Raw genomic sequence first — 21,675 nt, 5'->3', positions numbered from 1 at the left:
ATGCTTTAAGAAAGCACATAAAGCTGAGATTACCTATGATGGGCATTTCCCAACTTTTACCAACCTTGTGTTGCCATCTTGCCTCCAACCTCAACCTCTTGCACAGATTCTCCTGTCTCCCTGCCCATGATATACATCATCTCCTCTTCATGCGTGCTCAGAATCTGCTGCTCCTCCCCTCGGTTCTATTTTTTTTGGTGCTGGTTGTATTTCCTACAATGTTAAGGGCATATAAATTCCATACACACTTTCCCCCATATGAATGCATGCATTCCGTGATGCTGAAATATGGAGGTGCATTGTTCCTTTAAGTGAAGCATCCTTGTTGACTAGTTGTCGCCCTTGTGGCAGGCAGTATGAGTTGGGAGATTGGCTTTGAAGAAAGAAGGTGCTTGAGTGTTTACAGAAGTTTCCCTTTTCAGAAGTGAGTTCCTCTGACACCCAGATTCTGAGAGAGAAAGAGTATGAGCGGGAAAGATGTGAGTGAAGGTCCTATGAGTGATAGAGAATGTGTATTGGATGAGTATCTTGTCTTGCCTTAGCTATGCTTATGAGGTCACTGAATCTCTTCCCACACTGTGTGGCAGCTCTTGGGATGGTGGAGGTAGCACTGTCTGGCTCTGCCATCTCCCTCCAGCCAGACTACACCACCCTCTTATGGGGCTTTCTGCCCTCAGTGTCCAAAAGTGTTTTGCTCTTCCGGCCCTGACTTCTACGAAAAGACCACCAAGGATGCGTCCAAGAAACTGGGAGCCCTTCCAGGCGTTGGCACCCTCAACGCTGCCGCTGGATTAGCCATTCTTACAGAAAAATAACTGGATGCAGCCTGGTAATGGGTAAGAGTAACATGGAGCAAGTTACCAGAGAAATGCCATTGAAGCAGATAGATTAAGTGAGTTCAAAAGACAACCGGAGGTGACTGAGGGATATGGTGAGCAGGCAGAGTTGAGATGAACCAAAAAGTTTGGTCCTTTTGGGCCAAGTGTCCTTTTTCTGTTTCTGAACTGGCCTATGTTTATAATAGGCTCTGTGGAGTCCTGTGACAGCACACAATGTTACTATACTGGCACCACTATTTCTTGGATAAAAACATTTGTTCTTAGTTTAATTTTCCAGCTATAGTTTTGCTTCACATTCCGGCAATGATTCCTAGAAATCACATGACTGGGCAGTATAAATGTGCTGGAAATGATAACAAACCAAACGCAGTTCTTGATCAGCTCACCATTGGAAGTAAAGTTGAAGCTGAAAAAGGAAATCAACATCATTTTCCATCGGATCAGCATCATGAGGTGCAGATCAATAGGAATTCCTTTTGTATTTTAATTTACAGGTAGACTATTGAATGGGGGGCTTGTTTTCAGAAATAGAATAGCATTCATTACAAAGCAGTTGAAATGCATAGAAATGGGATTGTTTGTTCATAGTGAGACGTACAAATAACCCTAACCCTAATACTGCTTCACCAAGACTGGTGATTGTCAGAAGAAATAAGAGACAAAAGGCAGATCTGTTTATTGTATTATATCAGGTAATATTTCAAATAAACAATAAAATTACTTTCCACTCAGACTTTGTAGAAAGTACCAAGTTAAGCTTGAATTTTATAATGTTGTAGAAACGAGTATTGTGTAGGTGTGTTCAGGCTGTATGCAGACTTTGAAGAAAAAAGTTTGTGTCCTTTGGTAATCTAGAAAAGATTTACGAATTTAAAATCGTGATTTTCAGCATATATACAAACTAAAGCAATCAGAAGTATAAAGCAAAGGGAGAGAACAGCATGAACTAGGATGGGGGGATGAATGTAGCATGAAATGCAGGAGAAGAGTGTCAGGTTAAAGTGGGCAGGAGAAGGGGAAGTGATTACTTAAATTGAGAATGGGGGGAGGGGGAGAAGAGTGCCCACATGAACTGGGGAAAAGGACAGGTGTACCAGTTTGAACTGGGTGGCAAAAGGAGGAATGCCACCATGAACTGGGGCAGGGGGGTAAGAACGACAGCTTGGATTAATGGGGAAAGGAAGAAAAGTATCAACATGAGGCAGGTGGAGTAGACAAGAATGAGCTGGGTTGGGTGGGAGATGAAGTGAGCTGGTGTGAATTGAACAGGAAGAAAGCAAGGAAGAATTTGTATTGATATAACACATTATCACACCTCTCAGAAATGTCCCAAAGTGCTTCATACTCAGTGAATTATTTTGAAGTGCCGTCACTGTTGTTTTGTACGGAAATGTGACAGCTCAGTTTGCACGACAACAACAACTTGCATTTATATAGCGCCTTGAACATAGTAAAACATCCCAGGCGCCTCACAGGAACGTAATCAGACAAAAATTGATACCGAGCTAAAGATAACATTTGGAGGGGTGACTAAAAGCATAGTCAAAGAGATAGGTTTTAGGGAGAGTCTTAAAGGAGGAGAGTGAGGTGGAGAGGTTTAGCGAGGGAATTCCAGAGATTCGGGACTGTTTGCATTGAAGGCATGGGAGCCAATGGTGAAGGAAGTGGGGGATGATCACTAGGCCAGATTTAGAGGAATACAGAGTTCTCAGAGGGTTGTAGGGCTGGAGGAGATTACAGAGACAGGGAGGGGTGGGGCTATGAAGGGATTTGAACGCCAGGATGAGAATTTCAATTTGTGTCGTTGGTGGACTGGGACCCAATATAAGTCAGCATGCACAAGGGTGATGGGTGAGTGGGACTTGGTGCAGCTAGAAGAGTTTTAGATGAGCTGAAGTTTATGACAGGTGCAGAATGGGAATCCGGTCTGGAGAGCATTGGAGTAATCAAGTCTGGTGGTGACAAAGGCATGGATGAAAGTTTCATCAGCAGATGGGCTGAGACAGGAGTGGATCAGGCAATGTTGTAGAGGTGAATGTAAATGGTCTTTGTGATGGAGAGGATATGGGGTCGGAAGCTCAGCACACAGCAAGATCCCAAAAATAGCAGCGAAATGAAAGACCACCCAATCTGTTTTTGGTGGTGTTGGCTGAGGGAAGAATGTTGGAAAGTACAACTCCATTCAAATTGTGTCATAGAATCCACCTGAACCATTGGAACAGGCAGATGCTGCCTTTTGAAGTGTAGTCACTGTTGCAATGTAAGAAATGCGGCAGCTAATTTGCACACAGCAAGGTCCCACAAACAAAGATGAGGTAATGACAAATAATCTGTTTTTTTAGATATGTTGGTTGAGGGATAAATATTGGCCTGGACACCCGAGAGAACTGCCCTGCTCTTCTTCGAATAGTGCCATTGGATTTTTTATGTCCACCTGAGAAGGCAGACGAGGCTTCAGTTTTACATCTCATCTGAAATATAGCACCTCCGACAGTGCAGCACTCCCTCAGTACTGCACTGAACTGTCAGCCTAGATTAAGTGTTTAAATCTCTGGAGTGGAACTTGAATCTACAACCTTCTGACTCAAAGGCAAGACGCTGAGTCAAGTTTGTTTCAGATTGTCTAGGTTTATCCTTAATTTTGAGATTTTTTATTGTTATTTTTTAAGCCTAATGATCTTGTTTTACACGCATCAGAAACATTGGTGGGTTATTTATTTTTTGGGTCAACCCAGATATTTTGATCCATTGAAGTTGCTCGTATTTTGTTAGGGGATTAAAGATTATCCTCTTTCCTTTTCATAGATTTCACCAGAGGTCCTGAAACAGGTGCTGGGCCCCTCTTTAACATATGCAAGGGGCCTGGATGCCTGATTGTTGTCCGGCGCAATAAGCCACCCTTGGGGCATGGGAGACGGCACTGGGAAATTGAAGCTTTTTGCCCCTTTATGTAAAAACAGGTGCAGTGGGGTCCAATTTCTATCCCAGTCACTACTGAAAGTATGGAAGTATGTTGATGTCTGTACACCTGGGGAACAGTTCATGGAAATTATCTCATCGCTCCCCTATCATTGTCATCCCAAAGCACTTCACATGCAATTAATTCTTTTATAATGTCCAGCCATTGTTGCTATGCAGCAGAAGATAACGTCAACAAAGCAGCCAATATACACACTGGAAGTTCTAAACAACATGTGAAAAAGCAAATAATCTAGGGGGTTCTTCTGTTTTGGTGACGTTGGCTAACACATTTTCTGCAGCAGATAAGTTCTCTGTTGCTTTCACTTTCCAATCTCAAGTGCAATTCTGCAAAATCACCCGACTATAAAGGGTGTGGATGGTATATAAACGTCTTGGAAGAGCTGAATGCACTTAGTTCTGTTTTTCCAGCTGATCAGACAACAGATGTGAAAGTTAACAAGAAACTGGCCTATTAATTCAAAACATCATGAGGTAAGAGAAATTTTCATGTGTAACTAACATATATGGTAGAGTTGTCAGCTGTGGCTCAGTGGTAGCACCCTCGCCTCTGAGTCACGACGGTTGTGGGTTCAAGTCCCATTCCAAAGGCTTGAGTACGAAATCCATGCTGACGCTCCAGTGCACTTTTGAGGGAGTGCTGCACTGTCGGAGGTGTCGTCTTTTGGACGAGACATTAAGCCAAGGCCCTGTCCGCCTTCGCAGGTGGACATAAAAGACCCCAAGGCACCATTTCGAAGAAGAGCAGCGGAGGTCTCCTCTACATGCTTCCCCTCAGCCATGTCATGCGAAAACACAACATCAGATTCCACATGCATGTTGACGACACCCAGCTCTACCTCACCACCACCTCTCTCGACCCCTCCACTGTCTCTCATTTGTGACACTGTTTTTCCGACCTCCAGTACTGGATGAGCAAAAATTTCCTCCAACTAAATATTGGAAAGAATGAAGCCATTTGTCTTTCGACTCCATCCCTCGCCCTGGCCACTGTTTCTACAGGTTTCTACAGGTATTTAAAAAGGATAAGAGTAAGTAAAATGAGCGTTGGTCCTCTAGAGAGTGAATCTGGGGAATTAATAATGGAGAACAAGGAAATGGCGGATGAATTGAACAGATATTTTGCGTCCGTCTTCACTGTAGAGGATATGAATAACATGCCAGAAATAATTGTGAATCAAGAGGTGAAAGGGAGGGAGGAACTTAAAACATTTATAATCACCAGGGAAAGGGTTCTGAAAAAATTAAAAGCTGACAAGTCCCCAGGTCCTGACGGACTTCATCCTAGGGTCTTAAAAGAAGTGGCTGCAGAGATAATAGATGCATTGGTATTATTTTTCCAAAATTCCCTAGATTCTGGAAGGGTCCCATCTGATTGGAAAATAGTGAATGTAACTCCTCATTTCAAGAAAGGAGGGAGACAGAAAGCAGGAAACTACTGGCCAGTTAGCTTAACATCCGTCATCGGGAAAATGCTAGAATCTATTACTAAGGACGTTATAGCAGGGCATTTCGAAAATCTCAATGCAATCAGGCAGAGTCATCACGGCTTTGTGAAAGGGAAATCGTGTTTGACTAATTTATTAGAGTTTTTTGAGGGACAAACAAGCAACATGGATGAAGGGGATCCTGTGGATGTGGTGTACTTGGATTTCCAGAAGACATTTGACAAGGTGCCATATCAAAGGCTACTGCGCAAAATAAGAGCTCATGGTGTAGGGGGTAACATATTCGCATGGATAAAGGATTGATTAGCTAACAGGAAACAGAGAGTGAGCATAAATGGGTCATTTTCAGGTTGGCAAGTTGTAATGAGTGGAGTGCCACAGGGATCAGTGCTGGGGCCTCAACTATTTACAATCTATATCAATGACTTGGATGAAGGGACCGAATGTATGGTTGCTAAATTTGCTGATGACACAAAGGTAGGTAGGAAAGTAAATTATGAAGAAGACATAAGGAGTCTGCAAAGGGATATAGATAGGTTAAGTGAGTGGGCAAAAATTTGGCAAATGGAGTATAATGTGGGAAAATGTGAACTTGTCCACTTTGGCAGGAGGAATAGAAAAGCAGCATATTATTTAAATGGAGAGAGATTGCAGAACTCTGAGGTACAGAGGGATCTGGGTGTCCTCGTACGGGAATCACAAAAAGTTAGTATGCAGGTACAGTAAGTGATTAGGAAGGCAAATGGAATGATGTCATTTATTGCAAGGGGAATGGAATATAAAAGTAGAGATGTTTTGCTACAGTTGTACAGGGCAATGTTGAGACCAAATCTAGAATACTGTGTGCAGTTTTGGTCTCCTTATTTAAGAAAGGATATAATTGCTTTAGAGGCGGTTCAGAGACGGTTCACTCGACTGATTCCCAGGATGTGGGGGTTATCTTACGAGGAAAGGTTGGACAAGTTGGGCCTTTATACATTGGAGTTTAGAAGAATGAAAGGTGATCTTATTGAAACATATAAGATCCTGAGGGGACTTGAAGGGGTAGATGCTGAGAGGATGTTTCCCCTTGTGGGAGAGACTAGAACTAGGGGCCACAGTTTAAAAATAAGGGGTCTCCCATTTAAGATGGAGATGAGGAGAATTTTTTTCTCTCAGAGGGTCGTGAGTCTGTGGAAGTCCCTTCCCCAGAGAGCGGTGGAGGCGGGGTCATTGAATATTTTTAAGGCTGAGTTAGAAAGATTCCTGATTAACAAGGGAGTCAAAGGTTATAGTAGGTAGACGGGAAAGTAGGGTTGAGGTCACAATCAGATCAGCCATGATCTTATCAAATGGCAGAGCAGGCTCGAGGGGCCGAATGGCCTACTCCTGCTCTTAATTCGTATGTTCGTATGTCTAAGGCTGAACCAGACCGTTCACAACCTTCATATCCTATTTGGCCCTGAGATGAGCTTTCGACCACATATCGGCTCCATCACCAAGACCGCCTACTTCCTCCTCTGTAACATCGCCCGTCTCTGCCCATGCCTCAGCTCATCTGCTGCTGAAACCCTCATTCCATGCCTCTGCTACCTCTAGACTCGACTATTCCAATGCTCCCCTGGCCAGTCTTCCATCTTCCACCCTCAATAATGTCCATCCTCCATCAGCTCATCCAAAACACTGCTGCCCATTTCCTAACTCGCAGCAACTCCCGTTCACCCATCATCCCTGTGCTCGCTGACCTACATTGACTCTCGATCCAGGAACGCCTCGATTTTAAAATTCTCATCCTCATTTTTAAATCCCTCCATGGCCTCGCCCCTACCTTTCTCTGTAACCCCCTCCAGCCCTACAACCCTTTGAGATTCCTACGCTCCTCCAATTCTTGCCTCTTGCACGTCCCCGATTTTAATCGCTCCACCATTGGCGGCCGTGCTTTCAGCTGCTTAGGCCCTAAGCTCTGGAATTACCTCCCTCAACCTCTCCGTCTCTCTACCTCTCCCTCCTCCTTGAAGACGCTCCTTAAAACTTGCTTCTTTGACTGACCTTTTGGTCACCTGTCCTAATATCTCCTTATGTGGCTCGGTGTCAAATTTTGTTTGATGACGCTCCTGCAAAGCCTTGGGACGTTTTACTACATTAAAGGCAATGTTTAAATGAAAGTTGTTTTTGTTGTTGTTGGTGTCCTGGCCAATATTTATTCTTCAACCAACATCACTGAAGCAGATTATCTGGCCATTATCACATTGCTGTTTGTGGGATCTTGCTGTGCTCAAATTGGCTGCTGCATTTCCTACATTACAACAGTGACTACACTTCAAAAGTACTTCATTGGTTGTAAAGCACTTTCGGATTTTCTGAGGTCGTGAAAGGTGCTATATAAATGCAAGTCTTTCTATAAAAAATACAACCCTTTATATTACACTAATTAAACCAAAGAAGTCCATGTTCCAAAGTCTCTTGCTCACTCTGGGTCTGTTCACTTTCTTTGTCTTAGGTAGTGTCAATGTAACAAGTCAAAATGTAACTGTTAACAGTGACACATACAGTCACGGTCTGTCCGTGATTGAGTGGAGAGGAGGGAGAATGCCCCACTCTCTGGAAGTAGTGTGAACAGCTGCAGTGCGTCACTTCAGAAGGTGGAGTGTGAAGTGGGCAGCGGGGTGAAGTCAGCCAGAGCATGGGAAGACAGGAGGGAGGGGGGGCAGTATATGCAGGAAGGGAAAGAGAGGCAAAAAAGCCCCGAATGCTGTTTGGAGAGGAGAAGAGTTCAAGAGAGAAACTCAAGAGAGCAGCGTAGAGATGATAAGAGTCCCGAGAGCAGCCTGGAGAAGGACAGGAGCTGAGAAGGAGAGAGAGAGACTCACAGCAAGATCAAGGAAGCTGAGCTGAATAGCCCTGCACTAGTCATTTGCAATAAAGCAAGATATTACCAGCCTATCCCTCCCCCTTCCCTCTCACTTTTTCTGTCCAACAGCAACTCTGACAGGAAAGGGAAGGGAGTGAAATGGAGGACAATGAAGGGGAGGCAAGGGCTGAATTTGATGGCAGTAAGAGGAGAGGGAAGTGTGGTGTCAAATCTGGTTTGTGAAGCACTCAGGGGGTCTGTTGAATCCCCTGAATATTTTCCAAACCGACCGAACCTTAATCTCAATGTTTGGGGAATCGAGATTCCACTCTCCACATTCTCTAACATTTAAATCTGTAACTTTTGTCAGACAGCTCTGACCGTGGTAACCTGACATGCACAGAGCTCTCTCCTAAACAGGACAGTTACAGCCAGGCGGTAGCTAATCAATGTAAACTGGGCTCTGCCTGACTGTAACTTGCTTCAGTTTAAAGGCACTCGAAGTGTCAACAGTCTCACTTGAATACTTTAACCTGCACTGACTAACTGTAGACCTGGAGCTCTGAGACACGAAATGCTGATTTGCTGCCAGAACTTAATTTGCACATTTAATCAACAGACCAATATTTAATCAGCACACTGTTCAAACTATACAACATGCAGAAGGATGACAATTCAGATTAACCTGATTAGGCAAAGAAAGAAAGAATGACTTGCATTTATATAGCACCTTTCACAACCTCAGGACATCCCAAAGTGTTTTACAGCCAATGAAGTACCTTTGAAGTGTAGTCACTGCTGTACTGAAGGAAATGCGGCAGCCAATTTGCACACAGCAAGGTCCCAAAAACAACAATGTGATAATGACCAGATAATATATTTGTGGTGATGTTGGTTAATTGATCACAACACTGGGGAGAGCACCTCTGCTCTTCTTCGTAATCGGTTCAAAGACAGAATTGATTTGGTTAGAAGCCATGGCGCCACCCGTCATGACCTTGTCTGTCGGAACACCTCAAAACTCTACAAATAAGTCTCTCACATCAAGTACTCTCCCCAAACTATGTCCCAGAGGGAACTGAGAAAGCAGCAGTGAGCACTGAACCTTTATTCAGATCGGGCCTCCTGACCTTTAACCGCCCCGATAAATTGCTGCTCAATCTCGCCTCGGTTTCACTGCCGAGTTTCCCGAACCCGGATGCCCCGATATCCACTGCCCTAAAAAAGGCGGCAGGTGTGTTCGCGGAGGGTTAGGGTTGCGTTTCACAAAATTGACTGTTTAACCAACACCCCCCCGCCCCTCGTGGGTGGGTTAATATCGAAGTCATTGTTTTCAAACCCACTGAAATGAAGGGAGATGGAGCTATTTGTTTACAGCAGCAGGATATTTCGAGCAAGGTACCTGCCTCAGCGCGAGCTCCTTCCCAAACCTGGCTCCCTACGTCTGCCGCAAAGAAAATCGAGCATTTCTTAAAGCAGGAGGTTGGTGACAGTGGAATTGCTCTCTCTCTCTCTCTCTTTTTATCTCTCTCCACTGCATCTCCCTGTATTCCCTCCCTCTCTGTGAGTGCTGGGAATGGTGCATACACTTGGTTCCAGAGGGTGACAGTGTAGAGTTATTAGTTGCACGCATTATTACTGTACAAACAGATTGTACATTTTTATATAAGACACAATGAGGAATCTCCAAGTGCGTTGCTAATGGTTACTCGATGGATATCCTGTTTTATAACAATAATCATGTATCATTGTCAGGGGCCACTGATTTATGAAAACAGATTCTGTCAAATTTCATTTTTGTTAACTGCTTTATGGAGTTTTTAATCAGTGTTTTGGGGATGGAGATCTGGTAGAAGGAGAAAGGGTGAGTCTAGGTTTGTGATAACTTCATGGGATATTGGAGCCATTGGAATTGTGTCCTGAAGTCTGGCAATATTGGAAAAGGGACCTGGCGTGCGGGAGGACGAGGAAGGGACTGGTGCAAAAGAGGGGTCTCTGGATCTGTGAGGACTTAGGGGAAAGGGTTTGGAATCTGTCTCCGTCTGTTAGCACTTAGGGGGTGGGTTTAGAATCTGTCTCTTGGTCTGTGGGCACTTAGGAACCTAGAAACTTTGGGGTGATCCTGAGATATCAGAAGACTGGGAGGGATGGGGTTGGGATGTGAACTAGGGTATGGGAGCATTGAAAGTGGGATCCCAGGATCTGGTAATACATTCAGGCAAGGCCTGTGGTCTTACAGCTTTGAAGGGTAAGGAATTGGTTGGGAGGTAGGAGATAGAGAGCAGGGATAATGGGTATTTACTATAATTGGCAGGATGTGATTAGCCGTGTCCTTCAGAGATCTATACTGGACCCTTAGCTTTTCACTACAGTTATCATTGATTTAGATAAAGGAATCGGGAGCTGTTTATCCAAGTTTGCTACCACACTAAGTTAGGTGGCACAGTAAGTAGTGCAGATGGGAGTAGAAAGTTGCAAAGGGACATTGATAGATTAAGTGAGTGGGCAAAACTGTGACAGATGGAGTTCAGTGTGGAGAAATGTGAGGTCATCCATTTTGGACATAAGAAAGATTGATCAGTGTATTATCTAAATGGTGAGAAGCTAGGAACTGTGGAGGAGCAGAGAGATTTAAGGGTCCATGTACAGAAATCACTAACAACTCGTGTTCAGGTACAAAAAATAAATCAAAGAAGCTAATGGAACGTTGGCCTTTATCTCAGGGACTGGAATACAAAGGGGTAGAAGTTATGCTACAGTTGTATAAAGTTCTGATTAGACCACATCTGGAGCACTGCATTCAGTTCTGGGCACCGCCCCTCAGGAAGGATATCGTGGCCTTGGAGTGGGTCAACGCAAATTCACCAGAATGATACCGGGGTTAAAAGGGTTATATTATGAGGACAGGTTTCATAGACTAGGTTTGGATTCTCCAGAGTATAGAAGATTAAAGGGTGATATAATTGAGTTGTTTAAGATGATTAATGTATTTCTTAGGGTAGGTAGAGAGAAACTATTTCCCCTGGTGGAAGTGTCCAGAACAATGGGGCATAACATTAAAATTAGAGCTAGGCCGTTCAGGGGTGAAGTCAGGAAGCACTTTTTCACACAAAGGATATTGGAAATATGAGGCTCGATTTTACCACCCGCTATCGGGTGCGTTCTCGGCGGGGGGGCCCCCGAAAATCGGGGAATCCCGGCGCGGGACCGGAGCCCGCCTCGATCCCGCCCACATCCGGGTTCCCCACGGACGCGCCGGCGTGCGCGCGCAGCCCCCGCTGGTGGGAATCCCGCAGGCAATTAAAGCCAGCGGGATGCCACTTGACAGTATTTATTTAGCTATTTCAGGTCGTTTACAGGCCTGATTGAGCTGTTTTATTAGGAAGGGTGGGATTTTACCTTGAACTGAGACTGTTTCCCATCCTGGGGGAAACACTCTCACTTCAAACGGACGAGTTGCAGCCAGCAGCCTGTGGCAGCTGGCAAGGTGCATTCCACAGGTGGGGGGTGGGGGGGGGGGAGACCCTTCACCAACGCAGGAGGCCACTCCATAACATTGGGCAACGCTTGCCCTCCACCACCCTCCTCCTAGCAAGAAGATTCACCGACGTGGAACCACAACCCCGGTGCGAGGACACACTTACCGACCGTGCAGAACCCCTCAGACCTACACCTTCCAGATGGGGGCCGCCTTGACATCCTCGGAGGATGAACAGCATCACCAGCCTCAGCAGCCTCGCAGGCCACGCCGTCCGACTCAGACACGTGGAGCCCCACAACACGGTGCTGTGGCACATCCACCTGCACAGCAGGAGGGAGGGCAACCGCAGAGAGAGATGCGTCGCAGGAGGCACTACCCTCCGCACAGGGTCTACAGAGCGAGGCTCAGCTTCCTGGACCTCTCTGAGGAGCAGTGCATACGGAGGCTCAGAGTCAGTCGCCAGGTAGTCGTCGACATCTGCAGCCTCCTTCATGACGAGCTGCTCCCGGATGGACCAAGCAGCATCTCCTTACCCATCGCCGTCAAAGTCACCACTGCCCTCAACTTCTTCGCCTCCGGATCCTTCCAGGGTGCCACCGGGGACATCACCAGGGTCTGTCAGTCGTCTGCACACAAGTGCATAAGGCAGGTTACCGATGGGTTGTTCCACAGGGCCTCGCACTACATCAACTTCGCCATGGATGAGCGCGGCCAGATGGAGAGGGCAGTTGGATTCCATGCTGTGGCTGGCTTCCCACGGGTGCAGGGTGTAATCGACTGCACCCACATCGCAATACGGGCACCTCCACGTGAGCCAGGACTGTTCATCAACAGGAAGGGGTATCACTCCATGAACGCCCAGCTCATCTGTGACCACCGCCAGAGATTCCTACATGTGTGCGCCAGATACCCTGGCAGCTGCCACGATGCCTTCGTCCTCAGGGAGTCCACCGTCCCGCCCCTCTTCCACTCACCCAACACCGGCAACGGCTGGCTCCTCGGCGACAAGGGATATCCCCTGCACACGTGGCTTATGACACCTCTGAGGAGCCCCATCACCGAGCCGCAGCGTCGATATAATGACAGCCACATTGCTACCAGGTCTGCAATTGAGCAGGCTATAGGGGTGCTCAAGATGCGCTTCAGGTGCCTTCATCGTTCTGGGGGGAGCGCTCCAATACGCGTCACTCAGAGTGGGACGGATTATAGTTGTCTGCTGTGCCCTGCACAACATGGCACAACACAGAGGGGTGCCGCTGGAGGAGGCCCCATGCACATCCACCACCCATATTGAGGACGACGATGAGGAGGAGGAGGATGAGGAGGAGGAGCAAGAGGAGGAGGAACGACCCATGGGCCGAACACCGGCTCACCTGGATGCTCGTCAGGCCAGGGAGGCACTCATATGTCAACGGTTCTCCTAACATCAGACTGTCTGAGGCGTCCAGACCTCATCACGTGCACAGAGGAGCGGCCATACCAGCCCCCTCCACAGAAGAGTGGTGCCATTACTCCTGCACCCACTGTAGTGTGACCCAATGGGTGGGACCAGGTGTTCGTCGTCACGATGAGCCCCACGAAAGGGACCTATTGCACAAGCCACTCAAGAATGGACAAGAGGTGGCAGTAGTGGTGAGAACAATTGTGTTTATTGTGTATGTGCAGTAAACGACTATAAATAAAAACATAACAAATTGTCATACACCCTGGTGCATTCCCTTTGTGTTCATAACACCTTGGCCTTACGTTTGCGGGAACCCCTACGTGGTGCTACCCCTGTGGCTCCAGCAGAGGTAGTGGCAGGTTGCTCTTGTTCGTGCCCTGACCGGGTAGATGCTTTGGGCCGACGCCCCCTGGGTTTCGGTGCCCGTGAGGGCACCTCCACAGACTGCTCCTCCTGCACCTGTGCAGGGGCAGACTCGGCCACCTGGAGAGGAGGCACCATTGCGGGTACTGGTTGAGAGGGGGGCAACGGGTGAGACGTGGGAGCACTTTGAGTAGCGTCCCCACTTCCATGTCCCCGTTCACCATCTTCCCTCTCATGGCCTAGGCCCACATCACCCCTTCCACCCTGCTGGACGGCAGTTTGGATGACCTGTGTGAGACCTTGCAAGGCCACCTCTAATGTATCTGACAGCCTGTTTATGGCGGCAGAATGTTGCTCACCCTGAATCCGAACAGCCGTTGTCAGGGCCTGGATGGACTCAATGTTGAGCTGTGCGTGACGCTCGAGGGAGGCTAGCCTTTCCTCCACCGCAGACGTTCCCGCACCTACCCGCGACACTATGTCGCCGATACCCTCCTGTACGTGTGCCACCATTGCCCGCATGCAGGAGTTGGACTCCTCCATCACCTGCGCGATTGTGGACAGTGTGCTTGGCACCTCTTCCAGTACCTCGGCAGTGTGCTGGTGCCCCTCGACGACTCGCCTTTTGACTGGTGGCCCCCTGGGTTCAGCATCTGGGTCCAGCTGAGCAGAGCCTGGAGAAGAGTGCTCCCACCGACGCGGACCCTCCGCGGCTGCCCCTGCCACCAGGGTCTGCTCATGCTCACATGTGCGCGGTGACTCACCATGTGCAATCCCAACTAATTGAGGAGGGGGACCCACCGAGGTGTGTGTATCTGCACTGGTGGATGCTTGGCTCATATGTGACGATGGACCCTCAGAGACCGGCATGTCCTCTGAGGAATCGCCCTCCACAGACACGGCGCTCGCAGACGGCCCTGCAAGAGAACAAAGGGCAATATCAGGCATGTGGACAAATGTTGAGGTGCGGCAGATGCCAAGTGATGCTAAGATCATTCGCGATCATGAGTGCTGAGTGTCAGCTTTCCGTAACCGGACATTTCTGCAGCCCCAGCCTCACCATCCGCCACGGACAGGCAATGTAGCGTGTGGCTGATCTCCAAGGTGTCCAGCTCTGCGTGCGTTAGAACCACCTCATGTGGCGGGCCCCCTCCGGTGCGTGCCCTTTCCAGGGCGTTCTTGCATCTCTTCTCCTGTCAAGGCAAAACACAGATGTGTGATTGAGTGATGATTGCATTGTGAGACGCTTCAAGCATTGGTGTGGGTGGGTTGAGCGTGTGGGAGATGGATGGGAGGATGCGTGTGCCACATGCCCATCCCATTGTATGGGGATTGGGGTGTGTGGTAGTGTTCGAATGGGGACAGGGACGTTGGGTACGTGCAGGCACGGTGAGAATGATAGTTGAGTGGCTGTGAGGATGGATGCGGGAGTGCTGTGGTGGCAGTGCAGAAGGGGTTGTGAGGTCTTTGAGGTGATGTGGAAGACGGAGTGTGGGAGAGTGCGTTAGTGTACTCACTTTGCCGGACCTAGTGAGATCATTGAATCTCTTGCGACACTGGATCCATGTTCTTGTGGTGTTGCCCCTGCTGCTAACCTCCGCGGCCACCTCCGCCCATGCCTTCCTGGTGGCGGATCCAGGGCACTTCCTTCCGTCGCTGGGGAACAACGTCTCCCTCCTCCTCCTTACCCCGTCCAGCAGCAGCTGGAGTGAGTGGTCAGAAAATCGTGCGGCAGCCTTACCCCTGGGGTGCTCCATGGTGTGCTACTTCTTGTTTGCAGCAGGAGGAGCTTTGGTGGACTGCCCCTTTAAATAGAGCTCCACCACCACTCAGACGTCACTGCGCTTGCGCAGGCCGCCGGCGCGCAGCTGAGCAGCGGAAAACCCGTAACCACAGGTAAATTACTTCAATTATCCTGTGATCGCACTCAATTCACTGGCCGCGTTACACACGCGCCCGATAGCCCCCCCGCCGGGAACCCGCAGGCCTGCTAACATCGGGCCCATGGAACTCGCTCCCCCAAAAACTTAGAGGCTAGGTCAGTTGAAAATTTCAACACTGAGATTGATAGATTATTAACCAAGGCAGGTAAATGGAGTTAAGATACAGATCAGTCGTGATCGAATTGAATGGCGGAACAGGCTCAAGGGGCTGAATGGCCTACTCCTGTTCCTGGGATCTGAAAGCTCTGGCAGAGGGCTGGATGGGGTAGGATGTACTGGGGAGGGTGTCTGGAATGAGTGGGCAGAGGGGTCCTGGCAGCGTTCCGAGGGCAGAGTCTGGCAGAACTATGGGAAAAAGATAGTTTAATAACCCAGGACACAACGTGTAACACCCAAAGTTTCTAACAATGATCAGGCTCAGGATGGAAACGTTAATGAAGGCTCAGTAAAATATAAAAGAAAATTCTATAGGTAATTATAATTCTGCGATTGAATTATCTTTAAATGTTGTGTTTTAAAGCACAGTGCATTCTTGCAAATTAAAATAAAAGACTCTGAGATGATAGGCAGTTAACCTGCTCAAGAGTCACCTTTGATAATGTTTCTCCATGGATTATGTTAGTTTGCATTATGAATTGATCCAGTGACTCACACCCAATATGTTGGCGAGCCATTGGTCCCAGGCAGGAAGTCTCGCGGGCCTTCCCTTTCTGGCTGTGAATAGCAAGGGATAAATACAGAGACAGGCAGGAGATACCAAGGGCTATGAGAAGGGTGGAATGCAGAAAAGATAGTTAGGAGTGATCCTGTTTAAGTCAAGCACTGATATGTGGGCACATGGTGTGTTCAATATTTTGTGTTATTCCTCGAAGCCGAGTTCTATCAATTGGAACAAATAAATTCAATCGTAACTGTTGCTTTGTTTTTTTAATTCGTTGTAAAATAAAGTGAGCTTAATGATGTGCAATGAGTCTCATCTTGCACAGTGTTTGCTCAAATAGATTGAAGAGGTCCCAATGGGAAAGACACAAATATCTGATTCAGGTCACAAGGGGGTGCTATTGTTATGTCCCTGGGCCCTGCCATCATACAAGTAGATATGGGGCAGTGTAGGACAACTCCCATAAATTTAAGATGTGCTGAACAGTTACGGGAATGAGTGACAGGAAGTATCTACAGCAGAGTGGAATTTGTAACAGTGCCAGGGTTGGGGTGGGGGGGCGACGGGGGGGATTTACGGTATAGGAATTATATGAGGGGGGTGGTGGGGTCTGGAATTATTGGGAGGGGAGATACAATGAGTGGCCTGGCTGGCAGTCAAGGGTACAATGTTACAACTCCTAAAACCCCAGAAAAGAACTCCTTAAAATCAGAACGTCAATGTAGAAAAGAGAGTAATACTAATTTGCTGGACTTTTGTTCTTAAATCACCTCAACAACCAATACGTCACTGCCTTGTGATACTCTCCAGCTCGATTGTTATCCACAATTGCTCCCTTCCTCTTCTGATACCTGACGGCAGTAGCCCCAATTTTAACTTGGAGCACTATTCATGTGGGTGGGCAAAGAGCAGGCATGAAGCCCCCATTTCGTGCCCTGACTTTGATGATGCCTCCGTTGTCCAGCTGCAGTGGGGTAGTCACTCTGCTTTGTGCAATGTAATTCCTCCTTTCGTTTTGCCACCTTGCCATCTCCTCCCGTGCTTTCAAAAACCACTCAAAATCCTTTGTGACTTTGGCTGCACCAAACTTTTTCCCTCCTTGCCACCGTTTTCCCTTTTCAAGGTAAAGTGCTTTGAGACAAATTCATTGAAGTCATTTCCTAAACATTATTCGTCATTGTTTTTCTGTTGGACACATGAGCCAATGGTTCATTTTTTGTTGCTTGAAGGAACATTACTGGATTCCATTGGGTTTCCCCCTGGCTGAGGGATGTCAGGCTGGTCAAACTACTACAGAGGTCTTCTGTGCCCACTTGCATTTACCCGCACACCTGCTCTGCTATTAAGACTTTGCCAGCATTGCAACATTGATTATATACGAGCTAAAAATGTAAGTTAGATACACATAAGATGGGCTTTGATGATTTTGTGCTTTCTTGCAGCAACAAAGAGAAGGATTCTTTAAAAGCAAAACTTGATCAGCTTCAATGTCACTTCACGTGGGGCCCACAGATAGACAGTATTGACTTGGACGACATGAAGCATAGAGTACAAGATTCAATACAGGCTGGTGTGAAATATCAAGCCATGTCTTACAACCAACTCGCTTTTGTAAACTGTCTGCAAGGAAACTGTGACGAGGCAATTCAAAACTTAAAGGAAGCTGAAAAGATTCTGAGGGAGAATCATGAACATGAATTTGAAAAAAGAATCATCATCACCTATGGAAACTATGCCTGGGTATATTATCACATGGGCCAACTGACAGAGGTCCAGTCCTACCTCGACAAGCTGGAGATGATCTGTAAACGATTTACTAATGGCTCTCGGTATACAGCAATGATACCTGAAGTATACGGGGAGAAGGGTTGGTCACTGTTGAAATCTTGCAGGAAATATTATGAAGAGGCAAAGGAATGTTTTGAGAAGGCTCTGGAGGAAGATCCTGATGACACAGAATGGAATGTTGGCTATGCGATTGCTCTGTTTCGTATGGAAGGGTTTTCTTGTACCTCAGAGAGTGGTGAACACAGTCAATCAATGAAACAGTTGCGACGTGTGCTGGAGCTTGATCCAGATGACTCTGTCGCCATGGTGCTGTTGGCTCTAAAACTACAAGAGTTCAACCAAAAGGAGGAAGCATTCAAATTAGTTGAACGAGCATTGCAGATGTCCCCTGATCTTCCATATGTAACTCGATATGCAGCAAAACTTTTGAGAAGAGAAGGAGCTGTGGAAAAATCTTTGGAGCTGTTGAAAAAAGCATTAGAAATTACCCCAAACTCTACCTTCTTACACCACCAAATAGGTCTGTGTTACAGAAGCAAACTATTTCAACTGAACAAAAATCCAGGCAGCAAAGACCCTCGCAATCCTGCTTTTCAACAGAGAGCCGAGTTGGTCAAACAATGCAAGTTCTATTTTCAAAAGTCATTTGAGCTCAAGCCATCATTTATTATTGCACAACTGGATTTTGCAGTAATCTGTTCAATTAATGGAGAATATTGGAAAGCAGAAGAGATCTGCAGCGATCTCCTGAAATTAGAGGATATTCGCCCTGATAATAAGCAGGCAGTATGTTGCCAGGCTGGATTATTTCAACTGCGACACAAAAGGCCTGAATCAAATGCCATCACCCATTTTCTGGAAGGACTTAAAATCCAACGTGGCACAAAAGAATGGGAAATGTGTCGCACAAACTTGAGAAAGATTGCAGCAAAACAAATTGACAGGAATCCAAGAGACAGCAAGGCCTTTGGTATTCTTGGGTTACTGCACCAGCTGGATGGGGAGAAGCATGAAGCTATTGAATGGTTTGAAAAGGCCTTGGAGTTTGATGGTGATAATGAAGAATATCTAAGTGCTCTTTGTGAATTACGCCTTTCTATCTAGATCAACGCTGACTTTCCCAGCTAAAAATAAACACAGCTTTGAAAAATAAATGAATGCTCTCTGACCAATGAACAAGTTTGTCAGCATACTCATCTGACTTAATTTACTTAATATACACTGTTAATACTTTCATTCGAAGCAACCTTTTGTTTGTACACGCATAAATATTTGTGAATACAGTCCCCACCACGAATTGCGGGTGTGTTTATGTGAATGTGATTTGCCCGCTGTACGCGATGGCTGGAATAATGCCTGAGGAAAGTTTATTTTCGCTCTCTCTCTCCCTGTAACGAGCCCCCCGCAGCTCCCCGATTTGCAGCCTCTTTAATGGAAGTGCTTAAATTCCACCGGGTGACTAATAGCTAAAGGATATAAAAATAGATTAAAATGGTTACAAATAAGAAAGCTTTTAGTTGCAGATACAGATTTTCCAACCAGAAATGTTAATTTGCTGTATTATCAGAGACTGAGTGTTAAAATAACCAATAAAAAGAAACTGTAGCTACGATTTTATTTGTGTCATTGATCTGTGCTAATGCTGACAGTAAGTGCTGTTCATAGTCCAACCTTTGAGATGGTGAACTGTACCAGCTCTGTAAGGAACATTCAGACCAGCCTTTAACACTGGCAGTAAACTTAACAGCTGTTGTTTGTGGAGTGAAACATGGCACTTGCACTGCTAGCTGTAGTCATAACGCTGTTAGAGAAAGGTTAGAAAGGAATGGTTGGGAAGGTCCAGAGGATTAGGACAATGGAGGAACTTAACATTAGGAGAGTTTGCAGAGGCCTCACATCATATTTAGACCTATTGGAAAATCAGCACCGGGAAGGGCTCAGCCTTGCTATGGAGGTGTTGTATCAGGTTTGTACAATGCTGGAAACTGATTTAAAGGTATTGCAGGATGTCCAGTGCTCAGGGGACTGTACCACTAATGAGTCAACACCTTCAGGAGAGGAGAAGAATGGAAAAATAGGCAGAGGATATTAAATTAGAAACAAAACCTTTGAGGCTCTTGAGTCCTTCCAGGCACCGTATCCACCTCTAATCAGGAGGTCACTGAGTGTTATATATGTTTGATGCTCACATGTAGAGGAACAGCACCCATAAGACTTATGGCTCCTCAATGTACAGTGCACTGAGATGCCAGAAAATGGTCCCAATGATGAATAGACAATGAACAGCTCTTTCACGCTTAGGCATTCATGTGAGAGTGGTTTGTTTGAATTTCAACTTCTGGGAATCACGGTTTGTTCTGATTCCATGGCCCATGGCCCCAGAGAGAAAACCAAAATAGTAACAAAAGAGATGGGGTATCACAAAGCAATGGAAACAATTATAGAATACATTTTTTGGCATTCTTAAACAGTAATTTTGGTCCCTAGTTGACACAGGGGTGCTTTAGACTATGAAGTACCTAAAGTATGTCAAATTGTCTCCTCGATAGTCTTCCCTCTTCCACCATAAACCTCAGTGAAAGAAAATTTGAAAAAAGTTGATAAATCAACTGACAGGACTTAATCTTAACCCTGTACATAACGTGACTGCCTTCAACCATCGCTGCAGCTTTTTCTCATGGTATCTTTTTTATATCATTATATCTTCCTGGGCTGGGTTTTCCACCAGGACGGTTTCATTGCTGGAGGTGAGTCAAGTGGAACTGCCACTGAACGTTCTGAACCCGCTGTGAACTGAACTGAGCTCAATAGAACTGCAGGGCAGGCTCCCAGCGGGATCTCTGCCATACTTCAAGAAGCTGACCTCTGCCAGCCAGGGAATTGTGGCATTGCACAGCAGTGCCAGAAAGAGGAAGAGTCACCATTAATGGTGGAAGAAACTCCCCAAAGATTAATAGTTCAATTTTATTTACGACCTTTGAATGAGCCGAGGTTTGTATAAATTTAGTGACTGGGGACAGAAGTGAGGGAGATATGCCCACTACTCGGACCATCTCTGTCCAATAGGGTCTTCTGCTACTTCCCCAACTTCTACTGCCACCCCTCCACTGCTGGTTGGTCAAATCAAATCAAATCAAAACAAAACAAACCCACCAGATCTGTTCAATTCAAATCAAACCAAATCAAATCATGTCAAATCAAATCAAACCCACCAGTCCAGATCAGGTCAAATCAGATCAAATCAAATCAAATCAATTCAAATCCAATCCACCAGCTGAGTTCAGTTTAGTTCAAATGAAATGAAATCAAATCAAATCAAATCAAACTCAGCAGTCCAGATCAGATCAGATCAGTCAAATCAAATCAAATCAAATCATATTAAATCAAGTCCACCACATTAGTTCAGATCAAATCAAACCAAATCAAATCATGGGGGAAGAATTGGATAAGGGCCGTTTTTGGGCGCGGGTAGCGTGATGCGCTATTACCCCACGCCCAATGACCGCTGCGCAGGTAGGACGTGAGTTTCGGCTGGCCTGAGTACTAAACTACAATCAGCATTCCATTCCAGGCCTTGCACATGGAATCAATGCAATTCGCAATTTCCACCAGAAGGGAAGCCTAATTTCTTAAAGGGAGGATGTTTCTTAGCAAACTCTTAAAGGTAGCTGGTACCTGTTATTTGCTGAAAATAACAGTCTACTGTCTGCACGGAGTCTGAACAGAGATCAAACATCGCATACGTAAAACACAGATGCAGGTCCCATCCCCCATGTTTACACACTGATGAGTCATGTTAAAACATTGAATAAAGGTTGCGCAACACTAAATCCCACATCCTCCAATCTGCACGCCAGACCTCACCAATCTGCCAATCTAAGTTGATACCAGGCTTGCGA

The 21,675-nt window shown here is 46.4% G+C and overlaps 1 protein-coding gene across 2 annotated transcripts; it reads left to right on the top strand.

The window, feature by feature from the left end:
* The first annotated feature begins 4,183 nt into the window (after window positions 1-4,183).
* On the top strand, window positions 4,184-19,388 carry LOC137340153 (interferon-induced protein with tetratricopeptide repeats 5-like). Of its 2 annotated transcripts, none has more exons than XM_068002499.1 (2): window positions 4,184-4,292; window positions 17,431-19,388. In XM_068002499.1, the coding sequence occupies exons 1-2, from the start codon at window positions 4,288-4,290 to the stop codon at window positions 18,878-18,880; spliced, it is 1,455 nt and encodes a 484-aa protein (XP_067858600.1). In that variant the 5' UTR covers window positions 4,184-4,287; the 3' UTR covers window positions 18,881-19,388. The 2 variants fall into 2 exon arrangements, with proteins under 2 accessions (XP_067858600.1, XP_067858599.1); XM_068002498.1 differs by lacking the exon at window positions 4,184-4,292 and adding an exon at window positions 4,467-4,830.
* The last annotated feature ends 2,287 nt before the right edge of the window (window positions 19,389-21,675 follow it).

Source organism: Heptranchias perlo, chromosome 21, assembly GCF_035084215.1.
Source record: "Heptranchias perlo isolate sHepPer1 chromosome 21, sHepPer1.hap1, whole genome shotgun sequence".
NCBI lineage: Eukaryota > Metazoa > Chordata > Chondrichthyes > Hexanchiformes > Hexanchidae > Heptranchias > Heptranchias perlo.
The sequence above is the reverse complement of the archived record's forward strand: the minus strand, read 5'-3'. Positions and strand labels throughout refer to the sequence as shown.